The sequence below is a fragment of the Xenopus laevis genome, chromosome 5S, assembly GCF_017654675.1.
Source record: "Xenopus laevis strain J_2021 chromosome 5S, Xenopus_laevis_v10.1, whole genome shotgun sequence".
In the NCBI taxonomy this organism is placed as follows: Eukaryota; Metazoa; Chordata; class Amphibia; order Anura; family Pipidae; genus Xenopus; species Xenopus laevis.
In genome coordinates, this window is record NC_054380.1 from 132,482,707 (window position 1) to 132,503,205 (window position 20,499).

The window sequence follows — 20,499 nt, forward strand, 5'->3', positions numbered from 1 at the left end:
AATTTTTCTGAGGAAGTGGCCGGTAGCCACGAAACGTGTAAAGTGGACATCCTACAATATGTTCTGGGCATGCCTTTACAATTTTTAATGGTTCTTTAATAAATTTCTATCTTTTAACGGACGAATAATCGGCTCCTTTGGTGCTTCATTTTTTCTTGTGCTCTGTATGGTTGCTATGGGTTACTAGACTTATTGCCCTTTATCAGATTAGCCCTTTTAAGTTAACTCTTTGCAGCCAAGGGAAACAGCAGAGGCTCGTATAAACTCTTCCTGCTGTGCCGGCTTAATTGCCAAGTCTTTCAAACTAAAAATGTATTAATTAATGAGTTAAATGTATTTATATTGATTAGATGTATTAATTAAACTGAAATGAAACAGTAACTTTTACTGGTTATGATTTTAGAGGCTTGTGTCCTGTGTGCCGTCAGCTGTACGTTTAGGATTACTGGAGAATAAGATTTAAAGGAAAAGTAAACATCCCCCAAAATCTGGGTACATTTTATCAACATATATAACCTATACATCCGATTGCTCTGTTACTGCTACACAATATATGGGGGAGCAACATACAACTAGACACATAAACACACAATATGGCATCTGTATAAAGGCGCAAATGGACAATACTGTCCTAAATATCTATGCGAGTTCACATTTATTCAGACTTTCTACTATTACTTTGCAACTTATTCCTGGTTGCTAAGATATTTACCGCCTAGCACCTTCACTAAATAGGTTCACAAAGAATTTAAGACCAATTGCAATTTTGCTATCCACGCCATACTTAGAGGGTTATTTATCTAAATCCGTATTTTTCAGATAATTTATTTTAAAAAAGTCTGACCAAACTAAAATCCACAATTTGACCTTATTCATTATTAGAAAAGCAAAATGTTATCGGATTGGGGGAAAAACTCGATAAAATCAAGCGAAAATCTGAATTGTGCAAGTTTTTCGGATTTTTTTCTGCCTTTTTCCTGAAGAGTTAGAATTTTTCTTATTTTTGCCTGAAAAGCCTGAAATAATTGGATTTTCAGGCTAATTCCAGCGCAGACCAAAGAAACTTCCAAATTGACTTACTATATACTGTATATAGGTCTGAGATGCCGGATTTCGCATTTGGACTTTTTCCATCCTCGGGATATACTAATAAATCTCGAAAAAAAAAATATTTTTTTGTTCTCTAAAAATTTGGATTTTATAGTAAAAAAAAACTAGAATTTATGATTTTTTTTGCATTCTGACTTTAGTAAATAACTCCCTTAAAGTTACTTTTATGGAGAACTACTGCTTTAAAGGGAATGTAAACCCCCCCAAAAAATGTTTTTTTCCTAATAAAGGAATAAAGGCTGCTGAGGGTGTGCATCTGCTCTAACCTGTTCCACCTAAAACTGGAAGACCCCTAAAACCCCACTGGAGACCCACATAAAATTCAATTGAGTTGACGTATATGTAAAACACACAAAACCTTAAAGCGGTGCTACCGAATGAGTCTTTATTATTTATTTTTGTATAGTTTTTTTTTAATTATTTGCATTTTATTCTGACTCTTTCCAGTTTTCAAATGGGGGTCACTGACTCCATAAAAAAAACCAATTGCTCTTTAAAGGAAAACTATACCCCCAAAATGAACACTTAAGCAACAGATAATTTATATCAAATTGAATGACATATTAAAGAATCTTACCAAACTGGAATATATATTTACATAAATATTCCCTTTTACATCTCTTGCCTTGAACCACCATTTCGTGACTCTATCTGTGCTGCCTCAGAGATCACCTGACCAGAAATACTACAACACTAACTGTAACAGGAAGAAGTGAGGAAGCAAAAGGCAGAACTCTGTCTGTTAATTGGCTCATGTGACCTTACATGTGGTTTGTATGTGTGCACAGTGAATCTTACTATCTCAGGGGGCGGCCCTTATTTTTTAAAATGGCAATTTTCTATTTATGATTACCCAATGGCACATACTACTAAAAAAGTATATTATTATGATAATGGTTCATTTACATGAAGCAGGGTTTTACACATGAGCTGTTTTACTCAGTATCTTTTAATAGAGACCTACATTGTTTGGGGGGTATAGTTTTCCTTTAAGGCTATTGATTGTTATTGTTACATTTTATTACTGGTCTTTCTATTCAGGCCTCTCCTATTCATATTCCAGTCTCTTATTTAAATCAATGCATGGTTGCTAGGGGAATTGGGACCCTAGCAACCAGACTGCTGAAATTGCAAACTGGAGAGCTGCTGAATAAAAAGCTAAATAACTCAAGAACCAGCCTACAAGCCTACAGACTGGCAGCCTAAAAGAGGCCCTGTGTTGATTTACACCTGATTTTTATGCAACCAAAACTTGCCTCTGAGCCAATAATTCAAAAATAATTGAGGCCACTGGGGTCGTGGCCCACAACATCCAAGGGGTCGTAGAGCAACATGATGCTCACAAGCCAATTGGTTGGGGATCACTGCTTTAAAGTGGACCTGTCACCTAGACATAAAAATCTGTATAATAAAAGTCCTTTTCAAATTAAACATGAAATTCAAATTATTTTTTTTATTAAAGCATTCATAGCTGTTGTAAGCTCATTTAAACATCTCAGCTGTCAATCAAATATTGTCTGCCCTCCTCTAGGCATAAAGGCGGGGCAAGCAAGTACTTTCACTTTCCATTCAGCACTTCTTAGATTTCACTGCTCTCCCCACATTCCCCCAGTTCTCATTTAATTGTGTAGCCAGGACATGGGGATGGACATCAGGTCCCCCATTCTGATGCACAAACAAGATTCTGAGATGATACAAGACTTGTCTTAATAACAGTGTCCACAAAATGGCTCCTGCCTGCTTGTTATAATTATGAATTCCCAGACTGATGGAAACAAGATTCAAATAATTTATATTGTGTAATTAAAGTTTATTTTGCTTGACTAATGTGATAAAATAGGATTTGGAATATTTTTTTATTTAGGTGACGGGTCCCCTTTAAGGCATAGACTATAAATATTCATTATCCTACTGAAAATAATAGACTGGGAGGGGCTTAGCTTAGCAGCCAAAAAAGATGGCTGACCACAGCAGAGCTAATAGCAAATACAATGAAACAAGGAATTATGTACAGGATTGATTGTTATGTTATTAAAATAAGTTTATTTTGGTATTACCACTATTTTGGTATTTTAATCATTCTCGGCTCTTTTATTTCCCGTCAATGTCAATTCCATCCTACTAGACTGTGTAAGTATCATTAGGAAACCACAGCTTCAAAGGCTTATGAAAGCAAATCTCCTCCCTGATTAAAATGCATTTAAATATTCGCTTTTATATCATTTTCGAATCAACTATTCATATCATTTGTACAATTTACAACCCTCTTCTGGATTGAAAATGCTAAAATCTTTAGAAATACACAAGCAATGATGAATAATTTGCCAGGCATTACAATTTTCCATGGGGCTGTACATGGATGCGTTACTGCATTTTACATTACTCTTGTGTGTTGGGTTTCATGGAAGGGACTGAGTTTTGTTTGTAGTAGGAAATGATTTATCATTAAAATGTTTTCCTGTTTGGGGGGAAAACAAAGACAAGTTTGAACATTTTTTCCAGTTTTATTATGCAGCCTGTTTGTCAGAAGACACAGCCAAGAAAATACTGCCTTTTATGGATTTCTTGTATATGCCACATAAATAGTTATGGCACTTTCATGAAATTTTGTTATTAACTGTATTAACTAGGGTTGCCACATTTTGGGCTGGTTAAATCCTGACGGGCAGAGACGTAACGCAACGAAGGCGGGGCTGTGATGCTTGTGATGTCAGAGGCGGGGTTATGACATGGCGATTGGCCGATTGCCGCATCAATCAAAGCCCCCTCCCTCTCCCCCCAGCAGCCAAACAAAAGAACAATGGGAAGGTAACCAGATAGCAGCTCCCTAACACAAGATAACAGCTGCCTGGTAGATCTAAGAACAACACTTAATAGTAAATCCAGGTCCCACTGAGACACATTCAGTTACATTGAGAAGGAAAAACAGCAGCCTGCCAGAAAGCATTTCTCTCCTAAAGTGCAGGCACAAGTCACATGACCAGGGGCAGCTGGGAAACTGACAGTATGTCTAGCCCCATGTCAGATTTCAAAATTGAATATAAAAAAATCTGTTTGCTCTTTTGAGAAATGGATTTCAGTGCAGAATTCTGCTGGAGCAGCACTATTAACTGATGCGTTTTGAAAAAAAACATGTTTTCCGATGATAGGATCCCTTTAACAATCCCTGCATTAAAGTGGACCCGTCACCCAGACATAAAATTCTGTATAATAAAAGTCCTTTTTAAATTAAATATGAAATCCAATTTCTTTTTTTTTATTAAAGCATTCATAGCTGTTGTAAACGCATTTAAAAATATCAGCTGTCAATCAAATATTGTCTGCCCCTCCTCTATGCCAGTGGCATAGAGGCGGGGCAGACAATTACTTTCACTTTCCATTCAGCACTTCCTACATGTCACTGCTCTCCCTGCATTCCCCCAGCTCTCTTAATTTAATTGTGTAACCAGGGCATGGGGATGGACATTGGGTCCCTGTCCCCTGGTGCACAAACAAAATTCTGAGATCAGTGGCGTAACTAGATATTACTGGGCCTCACAGCAAATTATTTTTCAGGCCCCCAAAATGTTTAGAGGTTGACCAATATTTATTGAAATTGTATATGAATTAGGGCCTCATGGGGCCCCTATACCTCCTGGGCCCCCTTGCAGCCGCAGGGTCTGCTTCCTCTATAGTTACGCCCCTGTCTGAGATGATACAAGGCTTCTCTTAATAAAAAGTTCCACAAAATGGCTCCTTCCTGGTTGCTATAATTATGAATTCCCAGACTGATGGAAACAATATTCAAATAATTTATACAGTGTAATTAAAGTTCATTTTGCTTGAGTAACATGATAAAATAGGATTTGGAATAATTTTGTTTGGGTGATGGGTCCCCTTTAAGGGGCAGATTTATCAAGGGTCGAAAATCGAAGTAAAAAATACTTCGAAATTCGACCATCTAGTTAAAATACTTCGACTTCGAATATCGAAGTCGAAAGGATTTTTCACCGTATTTTGAAGTACAATCGCTCGTTTGAATCGAACGATTTTAGCGTACGATCGAACGATTATACTTCGATGTGTAAAGACTTAGAAAATTATTGTAGAAGGTCCCCATAGGCTAACATAGCACTTTGGCAGGTTAAATTTGGCAAAGTATTGAAGTCAAAGTTTTTTTTAAAGAGACAGTACTTTAATTATGGAATATTCAAACTATTTTTACTTTGAATTGAAGTCAAAGTAAATTCGAAGTCTTAGTATCGTATTCGATGGTCGAAGTATCCAAAAATGACTTCAAATGTAAATTTTTTTTTTTACTTCGAAAATTCCCTCGAATTCACTTCGACCCTTGATAAATCTGCCCCTAAGTGTATTTACAAAATGTACCCAGAGCTTTATCCTGTGCACATCTAACCTCTCACTTTACAGCAGACGACATCCAAAAAACAGTGGCTTTGAGATGTATCTGTTTCTAAGAGAAAACAGCAGGATGATTGTGAAAATTTGATGTAGAACTTTTTCTTTTTCACAGAGTAAACTTTCATTTCTAATAATTACCCAGTTACACGGCGCAGGAACTAAGCCCTTCTTTCCTCATTACACGCAGCAGGCCCGCTGGGATTTCATATCAATTATCGAACAGCTCTCACTTATAAATAACCTTTCCGTCTTGAGCAGGTTGAGGTGTTTGGAAAGATTTTTATAGGGAAATTAGCAACATAATTTTTTTTCATATCATTTAATAATGGTTTTTTTTGCTGTTATAGAACAATGACTCTTTAAAAGGAAAATAAACCTTGCTTTGTTTTTTTATTTCTAGCGAATTTTACATTTATTTTGCAACAGACAATGCGTTTCTGAGTGATGCTCTCCCTTCCGCTTATACTCAGCAACGTAACTAGAGGGGGGCGGGTCCTGGCACACTACGCGCAGCCGGGCCCCCGGCCCCTCTCCGTACGCACCCCTCCGTATTCTAATTTTTATTGTGAGAAGACAATGGAAGAGCACGAAATGCGTTGTGTCGTAGGCCTAAAAGCCACCAAACTTTCACTTGATATTTTCTGTTTGCTTAAAGGACAGTGCACACTTATGATACCTTATCTAATTTTCTATACTGCCTGTTTCTTTTCAGTTAAAAACCCAAATAGTGGGGAATAACTGTGCTTTCAAATCAGCACTTGCCCTAGAGTCCTGCAGCGGGTCGGGTACCTGAGGGTTACCCGCAAAAACAGTGGGCGCCCTGCGGAATGAGGGGAGGATTTTAAGGTGCGGGTATACCCGCGGGTCTGCGGTTTGCAGGTTGGGTTGCGGGTCTCATCTAAATTTCTTATCTAATGTAATATTGTCTATAGTTTACTCCTTTTTTTTTATAATTCTTGTTTCTGTCCCTGCCCACTTTTGATGACGTCACTTCCAGTTTGCAGCACCATCACTTCCTGTTTGATGGTGGTCAACGGGTTGCGGGTTGGGTCGCGAATAAGGCAGTTGCGGATCCGGGTCGCAGATAAAAGTGGGTAAATATGCGGGTTGCGGTTCGGGTCGCGGGCTGCGGGTTCGGGTCGGGTCTGGGTCTTAGAAATTGCTTCCGCACAGGACTCGAACTTGCCCAACGTATTTACAGCTGACGTCTTTGATATATGTGTGTTTTTAGTAGCGGGCTTGCCCCTATTATATTACATTACATTACAATGATCTACAACATCGGATTGGGTTTAGCATACCTCCCAACATTTTGGAATGTGGCCACACCCCCTAATTATCATTTTACACAATGGCAGGTTATGAAAGTTAAAACATTTTTGTGGTTTTTATGTGTTATTACAGTTTCGTTAATAAAGGTGATTTGCCCTTCAATCTGCAAGTCACGGTTTCCCCAAGAGACCTGCTTATCTTAAATTGTTACAATTGTTTCTTTGCTTATCTTTAATAGTTACAAATGTTTTGAAGTGCACCACTTGTAAGCAAGGAACGTCGTTGCAAAGCAAAACCTTTTTGGTTCAATAGAAGCGTTGGTGTTGAGGTGGGTAAGAAAAGACGTGCTTTTAAGGCTTTCAAGTTGGCTGGTACAGCCGAAACATTTATAAGGTACAAGGAGGCCAATAAATCATGCAAAGAAGCTATAAGGCAAGCTAAAATTGCTATAGAAAAGGATATTGCAGCAAGCAGTAAAAAAAATCCAAAATAATTTTTTAAATATGTCAATAGTAAAAAAATGAAGCAGGAAGGGGTGGGACCCTTACTATCAGAGGGGGGTCAGCTGGTTGATGAAAACAAAATAAAAGCGCAGATTCTGAACTCAAACTGTATTTTTCATCTGTCTACACAAATGAAGAACCAGTAAGTGAAGGTTTCCTTCTTAACACTCCCAATTCTAGTAATACAACTAATGATGCATGGTTCACACATGAAGAAATTCAAAAGAGACTTGAACATGTTAAGATTAACAAAGGTCCAGGGCCAGATGGTATTCATCCCAGGGTAATTAGCGAGCTTAGCTCTGTGATTGCCAAACCTCTTTACTTAATTTTTCAGGATTCATTGAGATCTGGCATAGTGCCGAGAGACTGGCGAATTGCTAATGTGGTGCCTATATTCAAAAAAGGATCCCCTTCTCAGCCTCAAAACTATAGGCCAGTTAGTCTGACGTCAGTGGTAGGAAAGCTTTTCGAAGGGTTAATAAAGGATAAGATACTGGACTTCATAGCAAATCATAATACTATGAGTTTGTGCCAGCATGGTTTTATGCGTAATAGATCTTGCCAGACTAACTTAATTTCTTTTTACGAGAATGTAAGTAGAGACCTCGATTCTGGGATGGCAGTGGATGTGATTTACTTAGACTTTGCTAAAGCATTTGATACAGTGCCACACAAAAGGTTACTGGTGAAATTAAGGAATGTTGGCCTGGAACATAGTATTTGTACCTGGATAGAGAACTGGCTAAAAGATAGACTACAAAGAGTGGTGGTAAATGGAACATTTTCTAATTGGACCAGTGTTGTTAGTGGAGTACCGCAGGGCTCTGTACTAGGTCCCTTGCTTTTCAACTTGTTTATTAATGACCTGGAGGTGGGCATTGAAAGTACTGTTTCTATTTTTGCAGATGATACTAAATTGTGCAGAACTATAGGTTCCATGCAGGATGTTGCCACTTTGCACAGTGATTTGTCTAAACTGGAAAACTGGGCAGCAAACTGGAAAATGAGGTTCAATGTTGATAAATGCAGGTTATGCACTTTGGCAAAAATAATATAAATGCAAGTTATCTGCTGCTGTCACTTACTGAGCTTAGGGACCCACTCACAATATACAGTACACATAGAATAGAAATGTCACAATATAAGACTGATTAGTAATTAATACACATAATTACTACATGGCAGCACAGAAACCAGTGCAATTAGCATCAGAATTTAATAATCAGCAAACCTGTAGCATCGGCTTATATTACAGCCAGGGAAGCTCATTTTCTGCTGGATAATTAGTGACGAGCCCTAAGCTTAGCTTCTCAACAGCCAATCAGAGCCCACTGAGCATGTGAGTGTCACAGACACTTTCCAAGATGGTGACCCCCTGTGACAAGTTTGAAGTCCTGGATCATTGCTGCTATTGACAAGCTGAAACTTTAGCCTTGTGCAATAAATTGAATGTATAGAATATGGCATTTTTAGCCACATTCGTTTTAGGGTTTAGTTCTCCTTTAAGGGTGGCCTGTTATACAGTAAATACACAGCTGGGCTGTCTGTTTGTTTGAATTTCTTAAATTCAGATCTCATCTCTTATTCCATGTTGTGTTTCATTTTAGGCACTTCTTATTATAAAAAAAGCATCTTTAAGAGGAAACCATTACAGTGAATCCTGGACAATGTCTCGGCAGCACAGCCGATTCGAGAGAGATTTTTGTGGAGGATGGGAGCGATGGGAGTGGAGCCCCAGTGGGAATCACGTCAACGCAAGCAACATCAACGGCACAGCCAATGGCAACAACAGGCCGGGACTCTTACCCTTGCCCATTGTACCATCCCGTCTTCCTACACCAACATCCACCACCTCTACTATAGTGGCCAGTGATGCAGTGACAAGCATTGCCAGCAACCCATCTGCAGCTTCCGCTTCCAAAGTAAGTTTTCTTTCTTTTACTTTATGCCTTGATCATATATATATATGTGTGTGTGTAGAAAGAATATCCACACTCACAGGTCTTATATAGAGAAAGGACTTTATTTGTAGGAGTCTCCTACTAATAAAGACCTTTTCAACTAAATAAGACCTGTGAGTGTGGATATTCCTTCTACATATCTACCTCTATTGCTGTATCTGCACCCAGCTATTTTTCATTGATTGTTTACTTGAGTGCCTGCTATTGTTTGCTTCTGTATGGATAGATATATAGATAGATAGATAGATAGATAGATAGATAGAGAGGGGGAGAGAGAGAGAGAGAGAGAGAGAGAGAGAGAGAGAGAGAGAGAGAGAGAGAGAGAGATGGATAGACAAAAAGAGAGATAGAGAGAGAGAGAGAGAGAGAGAGAGAGAGAGATTGATAGATAGACGATAGATAGATAGATAGATAGATAGATAGATAGATAGATGACAGACAGACAGATGATAGATAGATAGATAGATAGATAGATAGATAGATAGATGACAGACAGACAGATGATAGATAGATAGATAGATAGATAGATAGATAGATAGATAGATAGAGAGAGAGAGAGAGAGAGAGAGAGAGAGAGAGCGTGAAAAAGAAAGAGAGAGAGATGGATAGACAAAAAGAGAGATAGAGAGAGAGACAGAGAGAGAGAGAGAGATAGATAGATAGATAGATAGATAGATAGATAGATAGATAGATAGATAGATAGATAGATAGATAGAGGGGGAGAGAGAGAGAGAGAGAGAGAGAGAGAGAGAGAGAGCGTGAAAAAGAAAGAGAGAGAGATGGATAGACAAAAAGAGAGATAGAGAGAGAGAGAGAGAGAGAGAGACAGAGAGAGAGAGAGAGATTGATAGATAGACGATAGATAGATAGATAGATAGATAGATAGATAGATGATAGATAGATAGATAGATAACAGATAGATAGATAGATAGATAGATAGATAGATAGATAGATAGATAGAGGATAATTTGTGGTTTTCAGGCTCATCACCTTCACCTTATAATGCATCAATAAGTGGAAGTTTCAATTTGTATAATTTGTATGTTTTCATTACTACCATTTTTGGAAAATACATATATTATAAAGCAGGACAATTTAGGTTCCACCCCAGTCACATCACTAGTCCACCCTAAAAATGCATGTTTTTAGGCTTGGGTCATGGTCTGGGAGGTATTAGAACTTAATATACTGTTTGTATTCACATAGGAACAACTTCATTTTAATAAAGTGTATTCTTCCACTTCAAGAAAAATACTATCCTCCGGCTCTATGTTTCATGAAATAGGTTACCTGATGAATACATTTGGTGTTCCTGAATACATTGGTAGCGTTCCTAACGTGCCTGGAGCTTGAGCCAATCGTTATCACAACTGATTCTTTTTGATATTTCAGAGCATGTCACAGTGGGATTTGTTGGCTGATTTATTGGCCTACAAAGACCTGCAACTGCAAAGACATGGGAATACAAGGGAATAGACAAGAGACACCAATGAGTATTAATAAAACATAATGCAAATATTTGGTTCTTATATCATTCCTCTCTATTGGAAAAGGTAATTTACAAAATCCCTAAAGTGGGTGAGGTTGGGTGAGGTTGGAGGTATAGTCTTGGTTAGGTAAGGAGTGTGGTCAATATTCCCTACAAGCTGTGCGTGTGATACCATATTGTTTAGTTCTCAGACCCAACCACTTCTTGGTGCACCCAGGTTATATAAAAGTGCACACAAAATCAGAGAGATCCCTGGCTGTGGTATAGAAGGTACCAATTTGTGACCATCATTAGGTATGGTTTATTAGTAGGGATGCACTTTACCCACCGGAGAAACTATAGAGCAGTGGTCCCCAACCAGTAGCTTGCAAGCAACATGTTACTCACCAATCCCTTGGATGTTGCTCTCAGTGGCCTCAAAGCAGGATTATTTTTGAATTCCTGGTTTGAAGGCAAGTTTTGGTTGCATAAAAACCAGGTGTAGTGCCAAACAGAGCCTCCTGTCGGCTACCAGCCCATATAGGGGCTACCAAAAAGCCAATCACAACCCTTATTTGACTTTCTCATGCTTATGTTGCTCTCCAACTCTTTTTACATTTAAATGTGGCTCACGAGTAAAAAAGTTCGGGGACCCCTGCTATAGAGGAAGCAGACCTCACAGTTGCAGGGGGGGTACTGGGAACAGGGGCACCTGGACCGGGGGGGGTCAGCTTTCTCTATAGCATTTGAAACCCCACCCCTTCTTTTAACTGACATACTCTCACCTGTGTGAGCATTCAGCAGGGGGTGCGAGGGGGCCGGACAGATCTGGGTGTACAGAGGGGGGCGGGGGGGGCGGCTGCGCGTCCTGCGCCAGGGCCCGCCCCCCTCTAGTTACGTTTCTGGGTTGTGGATAGGTGTCACTTTGCAGATAAAAGCTTTGCAGATAAAAGTGGACCCAGCTCTTATTACGCACTTGACTGAACCATTTGAATCTGAATTCAGCCAAATCCTTCTCACAGGATCCAGCTAGGGTTGCCACCTGTCCAGATTTTACCTGGACAGCAGTGTTTTCAGAAGGGCTTCCCATGTCAAGACAGTCTGCCAGGTTTTCTCAAAAAGGAAAATGGGGCATGATCTCCACCGATTGATAGGCTGATCACCATGCCATAGCCCCGCCCATCTGAGGTAGCACGCCCTGCCCACAACAACACTGACCCACCCTGATGAGGTCATGGCCCCACCCCCTCACACAAAGGTGGCAACCCTAGATCGGTCTGAATCCTGAACCGAATCCGAACCCTTGCCACCTGTGGAAATTGCAGGTTGAAATCAATGAAGGGTTTGAATTCGGTCTGACCAGGATCTTGGATTCGGCTGTGGAGCCACGAGTAAAAACCTGACCTTTCCAGCTGGACATTTTAGGCCATGACACAATTCTCCTCCGTTACACCCCATTACTTTCTTCTTGGGGCAATTTATGAGGAGCCAGAGACTGGGCTCCTACTGCAGGTGTCTGGTTTAAAGAAGGGTGACTCCCAATACGATTGGTGGGTTAATATATCTGCACACTCCCAATTGCATAACTTATGCTTTATTTTGGCCAACAATTCTTGATACATTTGTTGACTGACAGGCAGGTAACAACTTTGGAATTCCCTTTTATGAGTTTTCAGCTTCCAACATATCTCCTTCCCCATTAGCATAACATTCATTCCCGTTGCATTTCTTACACCTCAAAACGCATTAATGTGGATCTGAGCGTGTGACACCCGGCTCAGCAAGTCACACAATCCCCCTGTATTACCTAAATTCTTCTTTGCTATTGTAATAAAAAAAAAGGTAACATTTACCATCAATGTGCTGTGATTCAGACGGAGGAGCTTAAAAAAAGACTTTATAGCCAGACAAATGTTTCCTTTCGTGTGTTTGCTTGTGGTTACATTTACAGCTGGGCTTATTCTGCAAATATCTCCTTTATGGTTTGTGTACAATGAAGCCCAAGGCATCGCTGTGCTAATAACCCTTATTCTGTTTCTGAGATGCAGAAGGGACTATGTGCCATCATACCCTCAATATCCCTGCTGACTTGTCATTATTAAATACCCTACACTGGTTTATTTTTATGGAAGAGGTATGGGACCTGTTATCCAGATGTTTTCCTATATTAATGGCCTTTCAGCAATTTGGAATTTCATACCTTTAAGTCTACTTAAAAAATATTTAAATATTAAAGGGGACCTGTCACGCTAAGAAATAATTCCAAATTCGTAGCAATTGTGTTTGTTAAGCAAAATAAACTTTACTTACACTATATAAATTGTTTAAAAATTGGTTGCAGTCAGCCTTGTAATCCACCACTAAAGCAAGCAGGCAGCAGCCATTTTGTCAACACTGTTATTAAGACAAGCTTCAAACTCTTGTTTATGCACCGGAATGGGGGACCTGATGCCCATACCTTTGCATTTGCTACACAATTATAGAGTGTGAACAGGAAGGGGGGGAGGCAACATGTAGGAAATACAGAATGGAAAGTGAAAGTAATTGCTTGCCCCGCCTCTATGCCTAAGGCATAGAGGTGGGGCAGGCAATATATGATTGACAGCTAAAATCTTTAAATGCATGTATTACAAGTATGGATGTTTTAATGAAAAAAAAGAATTTGGGGTTGTGTATAATTTGGAAAAGACTTTTATTATATAGCTTTTTATGTCTGGGCGACAGGTCTGCTTTAACAAATCCAATAGGACTGTTTTGCCTCCAATACTTATTAATTATATCTTAGTTGGAATCAAGTACAAGGTACTGTTTTTTTATCATAGAGAAAATGGGAAATTGTTTTTAAAAATGTGAGTTATTGCATTATAATTGAGTTTATGGGAGATGGCATTTCTGTAATTTGGAGGTTTCTGGATAATGGGTTTTTCTATAACTTATCTGTATTTCTCTGTTCAGGTTATGAGCAAAACTAAAGGGGCTGTTCCTGCAGTTTGTTTAGTTCAGGGATATACCCGTGCTGGCTTATCCATACAGACAATTCAAGAGGTTACTTGCACTCAACCCATTATCAATATATTAAAGACATGGAGGGTCGGACTGGGGGGCTCGGGGCCCACTAGGGCTGCTGCCTCCTGCTCACCCAACTATTGCCCTTATATGTCTATACCGCGTCTAGTGCCCCATTTCTATATGGCAACAAAGAGAAGAAGTGGAGGGAAGGATAGATAATAGGGTGTAAGAAGAAGTGTTTAAAGGGATACTGTCATGATTTTTATGGTGCGGTTTTTTTCTTTCGAAATAGTATTGTTTACATGACAAATAATTCACTCGACAGTATAAAATTTTATTCCTGAACCAAGAACATATTTTTTTACTTTTAATATTGGTGTGTAGCCGGCCATCGCCAGTCATTTTGCCTGGTCATGTGCTTTCAGAAAGAGCCAGTGCTTCAGGATGGAACTGCTTTCAACTGGAAAAGAGATTATTGTACCTTTGGTCACGATTGAACGCCCGTGTCACGGCCTCTGTCCCAGTTAGAGGCAGGTGCAAATGCAAAATCTTTAGAGTTGTGAACAAACAGGCTCAAAAACTGCAGATGCTGTGCTGCAAGTTTTATTTTTTAACACAACATGTTTCTAGCTTAGTGGCTCTTTTTTAAGTGTGCACTTGAAAAAGAGCCACTAAGCTCGAAACATGTTGTGTTAAAAAATAAAACTTGCAGCACAGCATCTGCAGTTTTTGAGCCTGTTTGTTCACAACTCTAAAGATTTTGGAATTGCTTTCAGGCAGGCTGTTGATTCTATACAAAAATGAAACTTAGAATTAGTTAGTCCTTTAGAATGACTCTCTCCTGCCGTTCCCTTTCAGTCTCTCAGCTGCATACAAAATGTCACATATAAAAAATACAAATATTTTAGCGTGGAATGGCGCCTAAAGCAAACGGAGAAAGCAAGAAACAAGAACGAAATATGGTGTAGTCATTTCGGTTACTCTTAGAGCACCCTGTGTTAGAGTAACAAAGTTCACTAGTGTGAGTTCCCCTTTAAAAAGAGACTTTTCCTTTTATGCCGGATGTGTGTATAGCTGAATTCGGTGTTCTCTGGGACATTCTCCAAGCTTAGTAAAAATTGCTATCACATGTCATGATGATCCCCAGTATTCTTCTCTCCTCCACAGCCACTGTTAGGCTCCAAGACACGGATACTGATTCATTAAAAGGCTTAAAAAACTTTAAAATATTTAACGCACATTTATTTCCATGAGTTTTGGTCACATATAGGTAAGTCTTTGGCAGGTCGCTAGTTGGAATCCAAAGGAGAAGATTTGCCGGCGTCTCTCTCCCTCATGGAATTTTCCCTGCAGTTTACTGTGACGTCATTCCTGCCTGATGCGTTTCTCCGAACCAATCGGCTTCGAAGTGGAAGTGACGTCACAGTAAGCTGCGGGGAATAGTTAGTGGGCCTATGGTCAAATGCTTTCAGGTGTGTCCCTGGCATCCCAGTCTGATGCTGAACTTTGATACTCTGGCCACAAGGGGCACTGTTTTATGCCAATGCATGGATGTGTGGCTAGACGTTGCCAAAGATATCAGTATAGCAACTCCCACTCACAGAAGTGTTTAGATTGCTCTTTTAGGACCCTGCACTTGTGATATACAAATTTTAGGCTCAGGCCATGGTCTATGTTGAGTTGAGTTAAAAAAAAAATACGTTTTATTCAGCGCTACCGTATTAAACCTTTATAGACGATGATAATCAATGCGCTTAGTGGCTGAAGCGCTTTTCTTTGCAGAAGACTCGGGTGCCCACCATGACCCTCGTTAATTAAAAGTGCAGAGGTTCTGACGAGGCCATTAAACATTGAACCGCGATGTGTTGTTAATTTTTAAGACCCTCGGAACAAGTGGTACATTGAAAAGGGAACGAGGCAGCTCAGGGTGAATAATAGGTACTAGAGCCTGGAGATTTTGCCAACGCATTTTAATCCTCGTTGGCGCTTAAGGCATTACATTTTCACTGAAGTTCTCTATTAACTGAAAAGAAAGCCAAGGTCAACGGAGCAGAAATGGTTATTGCCGTGCATTCTGCCAGTGTAAGGCTTGGGATCATTCAGTCGGCCTTCTCTATTATCCCCCCCATAGAGGATAGCATCAAAATGACACCATGTTATTGTGAAATTTAAATAGCTTTTCCCACTTATCTCCTGATACTGTCTCACTGTCTGGGCTATAGCATTAATGTCAGCTGAGATGGTGATGGAACAGACAGACACGAGCCTGCAACAGACATGTGGAGCCGACTCTATATAAATACACAATATTAATAATCATCTATCCATTTTTAATGGGGAAGCAGATAACCTGGTCATGATAATAGTTCAGCATTTATATTGGCTTTTTTTAATATTTACATGCATTTCGTAATCTTTAAAGGGGAACTATGAAAATTTAATAAAAGCTTCATCACACTGAAATAAGAAACTTTCTAAATACAATCAATTAAAAATTCTGCATTGTTTCTGAAATAATCAAGTTCATCTTCACTATTCCTCTCTCAGCATCTGTTTCTCTTCATTCTCTCTTAATGAGCAGTTGGGTGTCAGATATTCACTGACAGTTAGATCCAATATATCTTATAGGGGGGCTCCTTTTGCCTAGAAGATGTATTAGAGCTCATTCTATTAAACTCACCAGACATCATGTCTCTCTACATGCAGAATTTGTGCAAAAGGCAGTTATTTTGTTAGATTTTGTTTCTACTGGAATCAGTTATTTGAGTGAGCTCTAATACATCTGCTAGGAAAGGAGCCACATTGGATCTAACTGTCAATGAATATCTGACACCGAGTGTGTGAAGACAGAATGAAGAGAAACAGATGCTGAGAGAGGAATAGTGACAGGGTCGGACTGGCACATTTGGGGCCCACCGGGTTCCGAACCTCGCCCCCCCCCCCGTGCACATGCGCAAAAGCAGGCAGGCGCCCGGCACGCATGCATGAACAGCGAATGGAATTAGTTCATCCAATCAGGGAGCAAGTCTGGGCCGGCGGGGGCCCATGAGGGCCGGGTCCCACCGGCGTTTTTCCCAGTCCTACCCTGGATAGTGAACATAAAATTGATTATTTCAGAAACAGTGCAGAATTTTTAACTGATAGTATTTAGAAAGTTTCTTATTTCTGAATGACGAAGCTTATATTAAATTTTCATTGTCACGATAGTTCCCCATTTAGGCTTATTTATGCAATAATCTAATTTCCAGCAGCCAGTGGGTTCAGGGAGTTGTTGCATAACTCATGCAAGATCTATAATTCCGAATATTCATCCAGACGACAAACAGCGGCCCGTGCCTAAGCATCTCTCTCTGTTCCTCTAGTTCAATGATACTTCACGTTCCTTAACAATTTAATCATCCTGTTGCTTGGGTGAGATGTTGTTGCTGATTACCTGATTGCTCCCGGCGTTGGAGCTCTCGTCGCAATGAACCCTGCGGGGTTTCAAGGTACTTGGGAAACTGCAACAGCGCTGGGCTATTTAAAGCAGGAGCCTTCTGCTATGGTGTTTCAAGAGTCAGAACTGAAAGGGATAAACAAAGGGATTCTTTTTCTCCCCTTACTGTTGGAAGAGAATGTTCTTACTCACTGCTTAAATTGCACCTGTTGGCCAAAAAAAACATTTTCCCCAACCAAAGCCCACACTCTGGTTGGGGCTAACAGTAGTTTTTTTTAAAAAAAACAAAAAACAAATTGGCCCCTGCCATCGCAATGCCACCCACACTAAGAGGGAGCACCCAGTATGAGCAGCCATGTTGGGGCGCACGCATGTTCGAATACTGCGATTTGCTCATTATGCACATGTCCCTGAGGTCAGAAGTGCCTTTTACGCATGCGCTATGCACAACATGGCCGATCCCATGTCATACCCCCCTGGTACCCCCAACTGACTCTATTAGCCTGCACTTTTGGTTGGAGATAATATTTTTGGCCAACAGGTGCCCTTTAAAGGGGAAATTTACCTAATGAGCTCTCAAAACAAAGACAACTTCAATTCCATTCTACAAAAATTAAATACAAATTGTCAATAAAAATTGACAATGATCTCTGCATTGGTGGGAGTAGTAATGACAGGACTGGATCAGCATGCACTGGGATTGGGGAATGAGTTAAAGCTCTATCAATGGGGGGTAGTGAGTAAGCACTAGGGAATGAACTACTGCCCGTCAGTTGGATTAATAGTGACTAGAATTGGGTGAGTGTGAATTTGTTACTGCTAGGGATGCACCGAATCCAGGATTCGGTTCAGGATTCGGTGAGGATTCTGCCTTTTTCAACAGGATTCGGCCGAATCCTTCTGCCAGGCCGAATTGAATCCAAATCGTAATTTGCATATGCAAATTAGGAACGAGAGGTCAATTGCATGAAGTAAAAAATGTTTTCCCCTTCCCACCCCTAATTTGCATATGCTGAATCTTTCGTGAAGGATTCGGGGGTTCAGCGGAATCCAAAATAGTGGATTCGGTACAACCCTAATTACTGCCCGATTAGTGGAAGTAGCAATTGCAATCAGGAATGGGTGGGGCATGTTTCAAGGAATTGGTTACTTCTCCGTCATTGGGGGGAGCAAATATAAAGAGCTGGATGAATACACCCTGGAACATGGATTACTAATGCTCCATCAGTGGAGTTTGTAATAAATAGAGCTGGAGAAGAATACACTGGGGAAGGGTTTGTTCAGGCCTGGATTTGTGGGAAGGCCACCTAGGCCCGGGCCTAGGGTGGCAGGATTTTAGGGGGGCGGCATGCTGGCCAACCGCACCCACATTGGTTCAAAAACACTGGGGATGCGCAGGAGATACAATCTCCATGAAAATTTGCATGAATAAAGGGTAGGGGACAGGGGGGACAAACGGCAGTGGGCCTAGGGGCGCCCGCTATGTAAATCCGGCCCTGGGTTTGTTGCTTTATCAGGGGCCCAGTAATGAATTGGAATGATATATGGTATGATATCCCCCACTCATGTGTTAATTCAAACAGGCAGAGAACAAAATGTGCCATGCTCACAATAAATGACGCTCTCGTCCATCATCATCTGTTTAAGGGAAAATAATTCGGGGGGATGTTCCCTTTACAATCGTCTGGTGTAGTAGAAGGCAAATACGTAAATTGTTAAAATCCAGTCGGAGACTGAAAGGTCAGGGAAGAGCAATTTCCCTTTAAACCCCTGCACCATAAGCACAAATTAGGTTAACGGTGTCATGTCATTATCAGAGGCAACTAAATGAGACTGTCTCAGGTTTCCCAAATCTGCTGACTGCTCCGGAATAATGGAGGCCCCCAGGGCAGATTATATTGGGTGAAAATATATTGTAGCCATAATTCATCGTAATGGGAATCCAATAACAGCCATGTGCTGCTCTCCTGGATTAGACATGGCGAGAAAATGCGGTGTCCTAAACGCATTAAAAAGGCATTAGCAAATTAGATTCAATTGCTTCTCCTCGTCTCAGATATTTCTTGTTTTCCCCCCCCCCCTTATAAATAATTGAAGGAATAAGCTGCTTCTTGATGTTTAATGGTGTCCATTGTGCATGAGGACTGACAAACTGGGGCTCAGCTGACTCTGCGTCATTCACCTGACTTATGGCTTTCATAAATGCAATCGTCTGCTAAATGAATGAGCTTATTACTTCTTAAACAGCACCCTGATAAATGGCTTTCCCTCCAACGGTAATGAACTCTTCTCCGCTTTTAAACATTACATTTTAATAACTAGCTGCTGTTCTTCATGGCAATGGCTTCCTCTTTGCAATATTTTCTTTCTCCTGGCCGTGAATGTTAGAGCCATTCATTTCCGACGACATTACGCCGGCTCGCTAATTTAAAGGAAAACTATACCCCCCAAACAATGTAGGTCTCTATTAAAAGATACTGAGTAAAACAGCTCATGTGTAAAACCCTGCTTCATGTAAATGAACCATTATCATAATAATATACTTTTTTAGTAGTATGTGCCATTGGGTAATCATAAATAGAAAATTGCCATTTTAAAAAATAAGGGCCGCCCCCTGGGATCGTAAGATTCACGGTGCACACATACAAACCACATGTAAGGTCACATGAGCCAATTAACAGACAGAGTTCTGCCTTTTGCTTCCTCACTTCTTCCTGTTACAGTTAGGGGCCGATTCATTAACTTCGAGTGAAGTATTCGAAGGTAAAAAGCTTCGAATTTCGAAGTTTTTTTGGGCTACTTCGACCATCGAATGGGCTACTTCGACCTTCGACTACGACTATCGAAGGATTCGAAGTAAAAATCGTTCGACTATTCGACCATTCGATATTCGAAGTACTGTCTCTTTAAAAAAAAATTCGACCCCCTAGTTCGGCAGCTAAAAGCTACCGAAGTCAATGTTAGCCTATGGGGAAGGTCCCCATAGGCTTTCCTAAGTTTTTTTGATCAAAGGATATTCCTTCGATCGTTGGATTTAAATCCTTCGAATCGTTCGATTCGAAGGATTTAATCGTTTGATCGAAGGAATAATCCTTCGATCGTACGATCGCAGAATTTGCGTTAAATCCTTCGATTTCAATTCCTAGTCGAATATCGAGGGTTAATTAACCCTCGATATTCGACCCTTGATGAATCGGCCCCTTAGTGTTGTAGTATTTCTGGTCAGGTGATCTCTGAGGCAGCACAGATAGAGTCACAAAAAGGTGGTTCAAGGCAAGAGATGTAAAAGGGCAATATTTATGTAAATATATATTCCAGTTTGGTAAGTTTCTTTAA

At 40.2% G+C, this 20,499-nt stretch overlaps 1 protein-coding gene across 1 annotated transcript in view; it reads left to right on the forward strand.

Moving 5' to 3' along the window:
• Positions 1-20,499, forward strand: part of LOC108718261 (kelch-like protein 29) — a 610,001-nt gene that overhangs the window by 268,524 nt on the left and 320,978 nt on the right. Inside the window, exon 4 of the mRNA XM_041565068.1 lies at positions 8,897-9,211. Within this exon, the coding sequence (XP_041421002.1) occupies positions 8,957-9,211 (255 nt within the window). The 5' untranslated portion in view covers positions 8,897-8,956. The remainder of the gene's footprint in view (positions 1-8,896; positions 9,212-20,499) is intronic.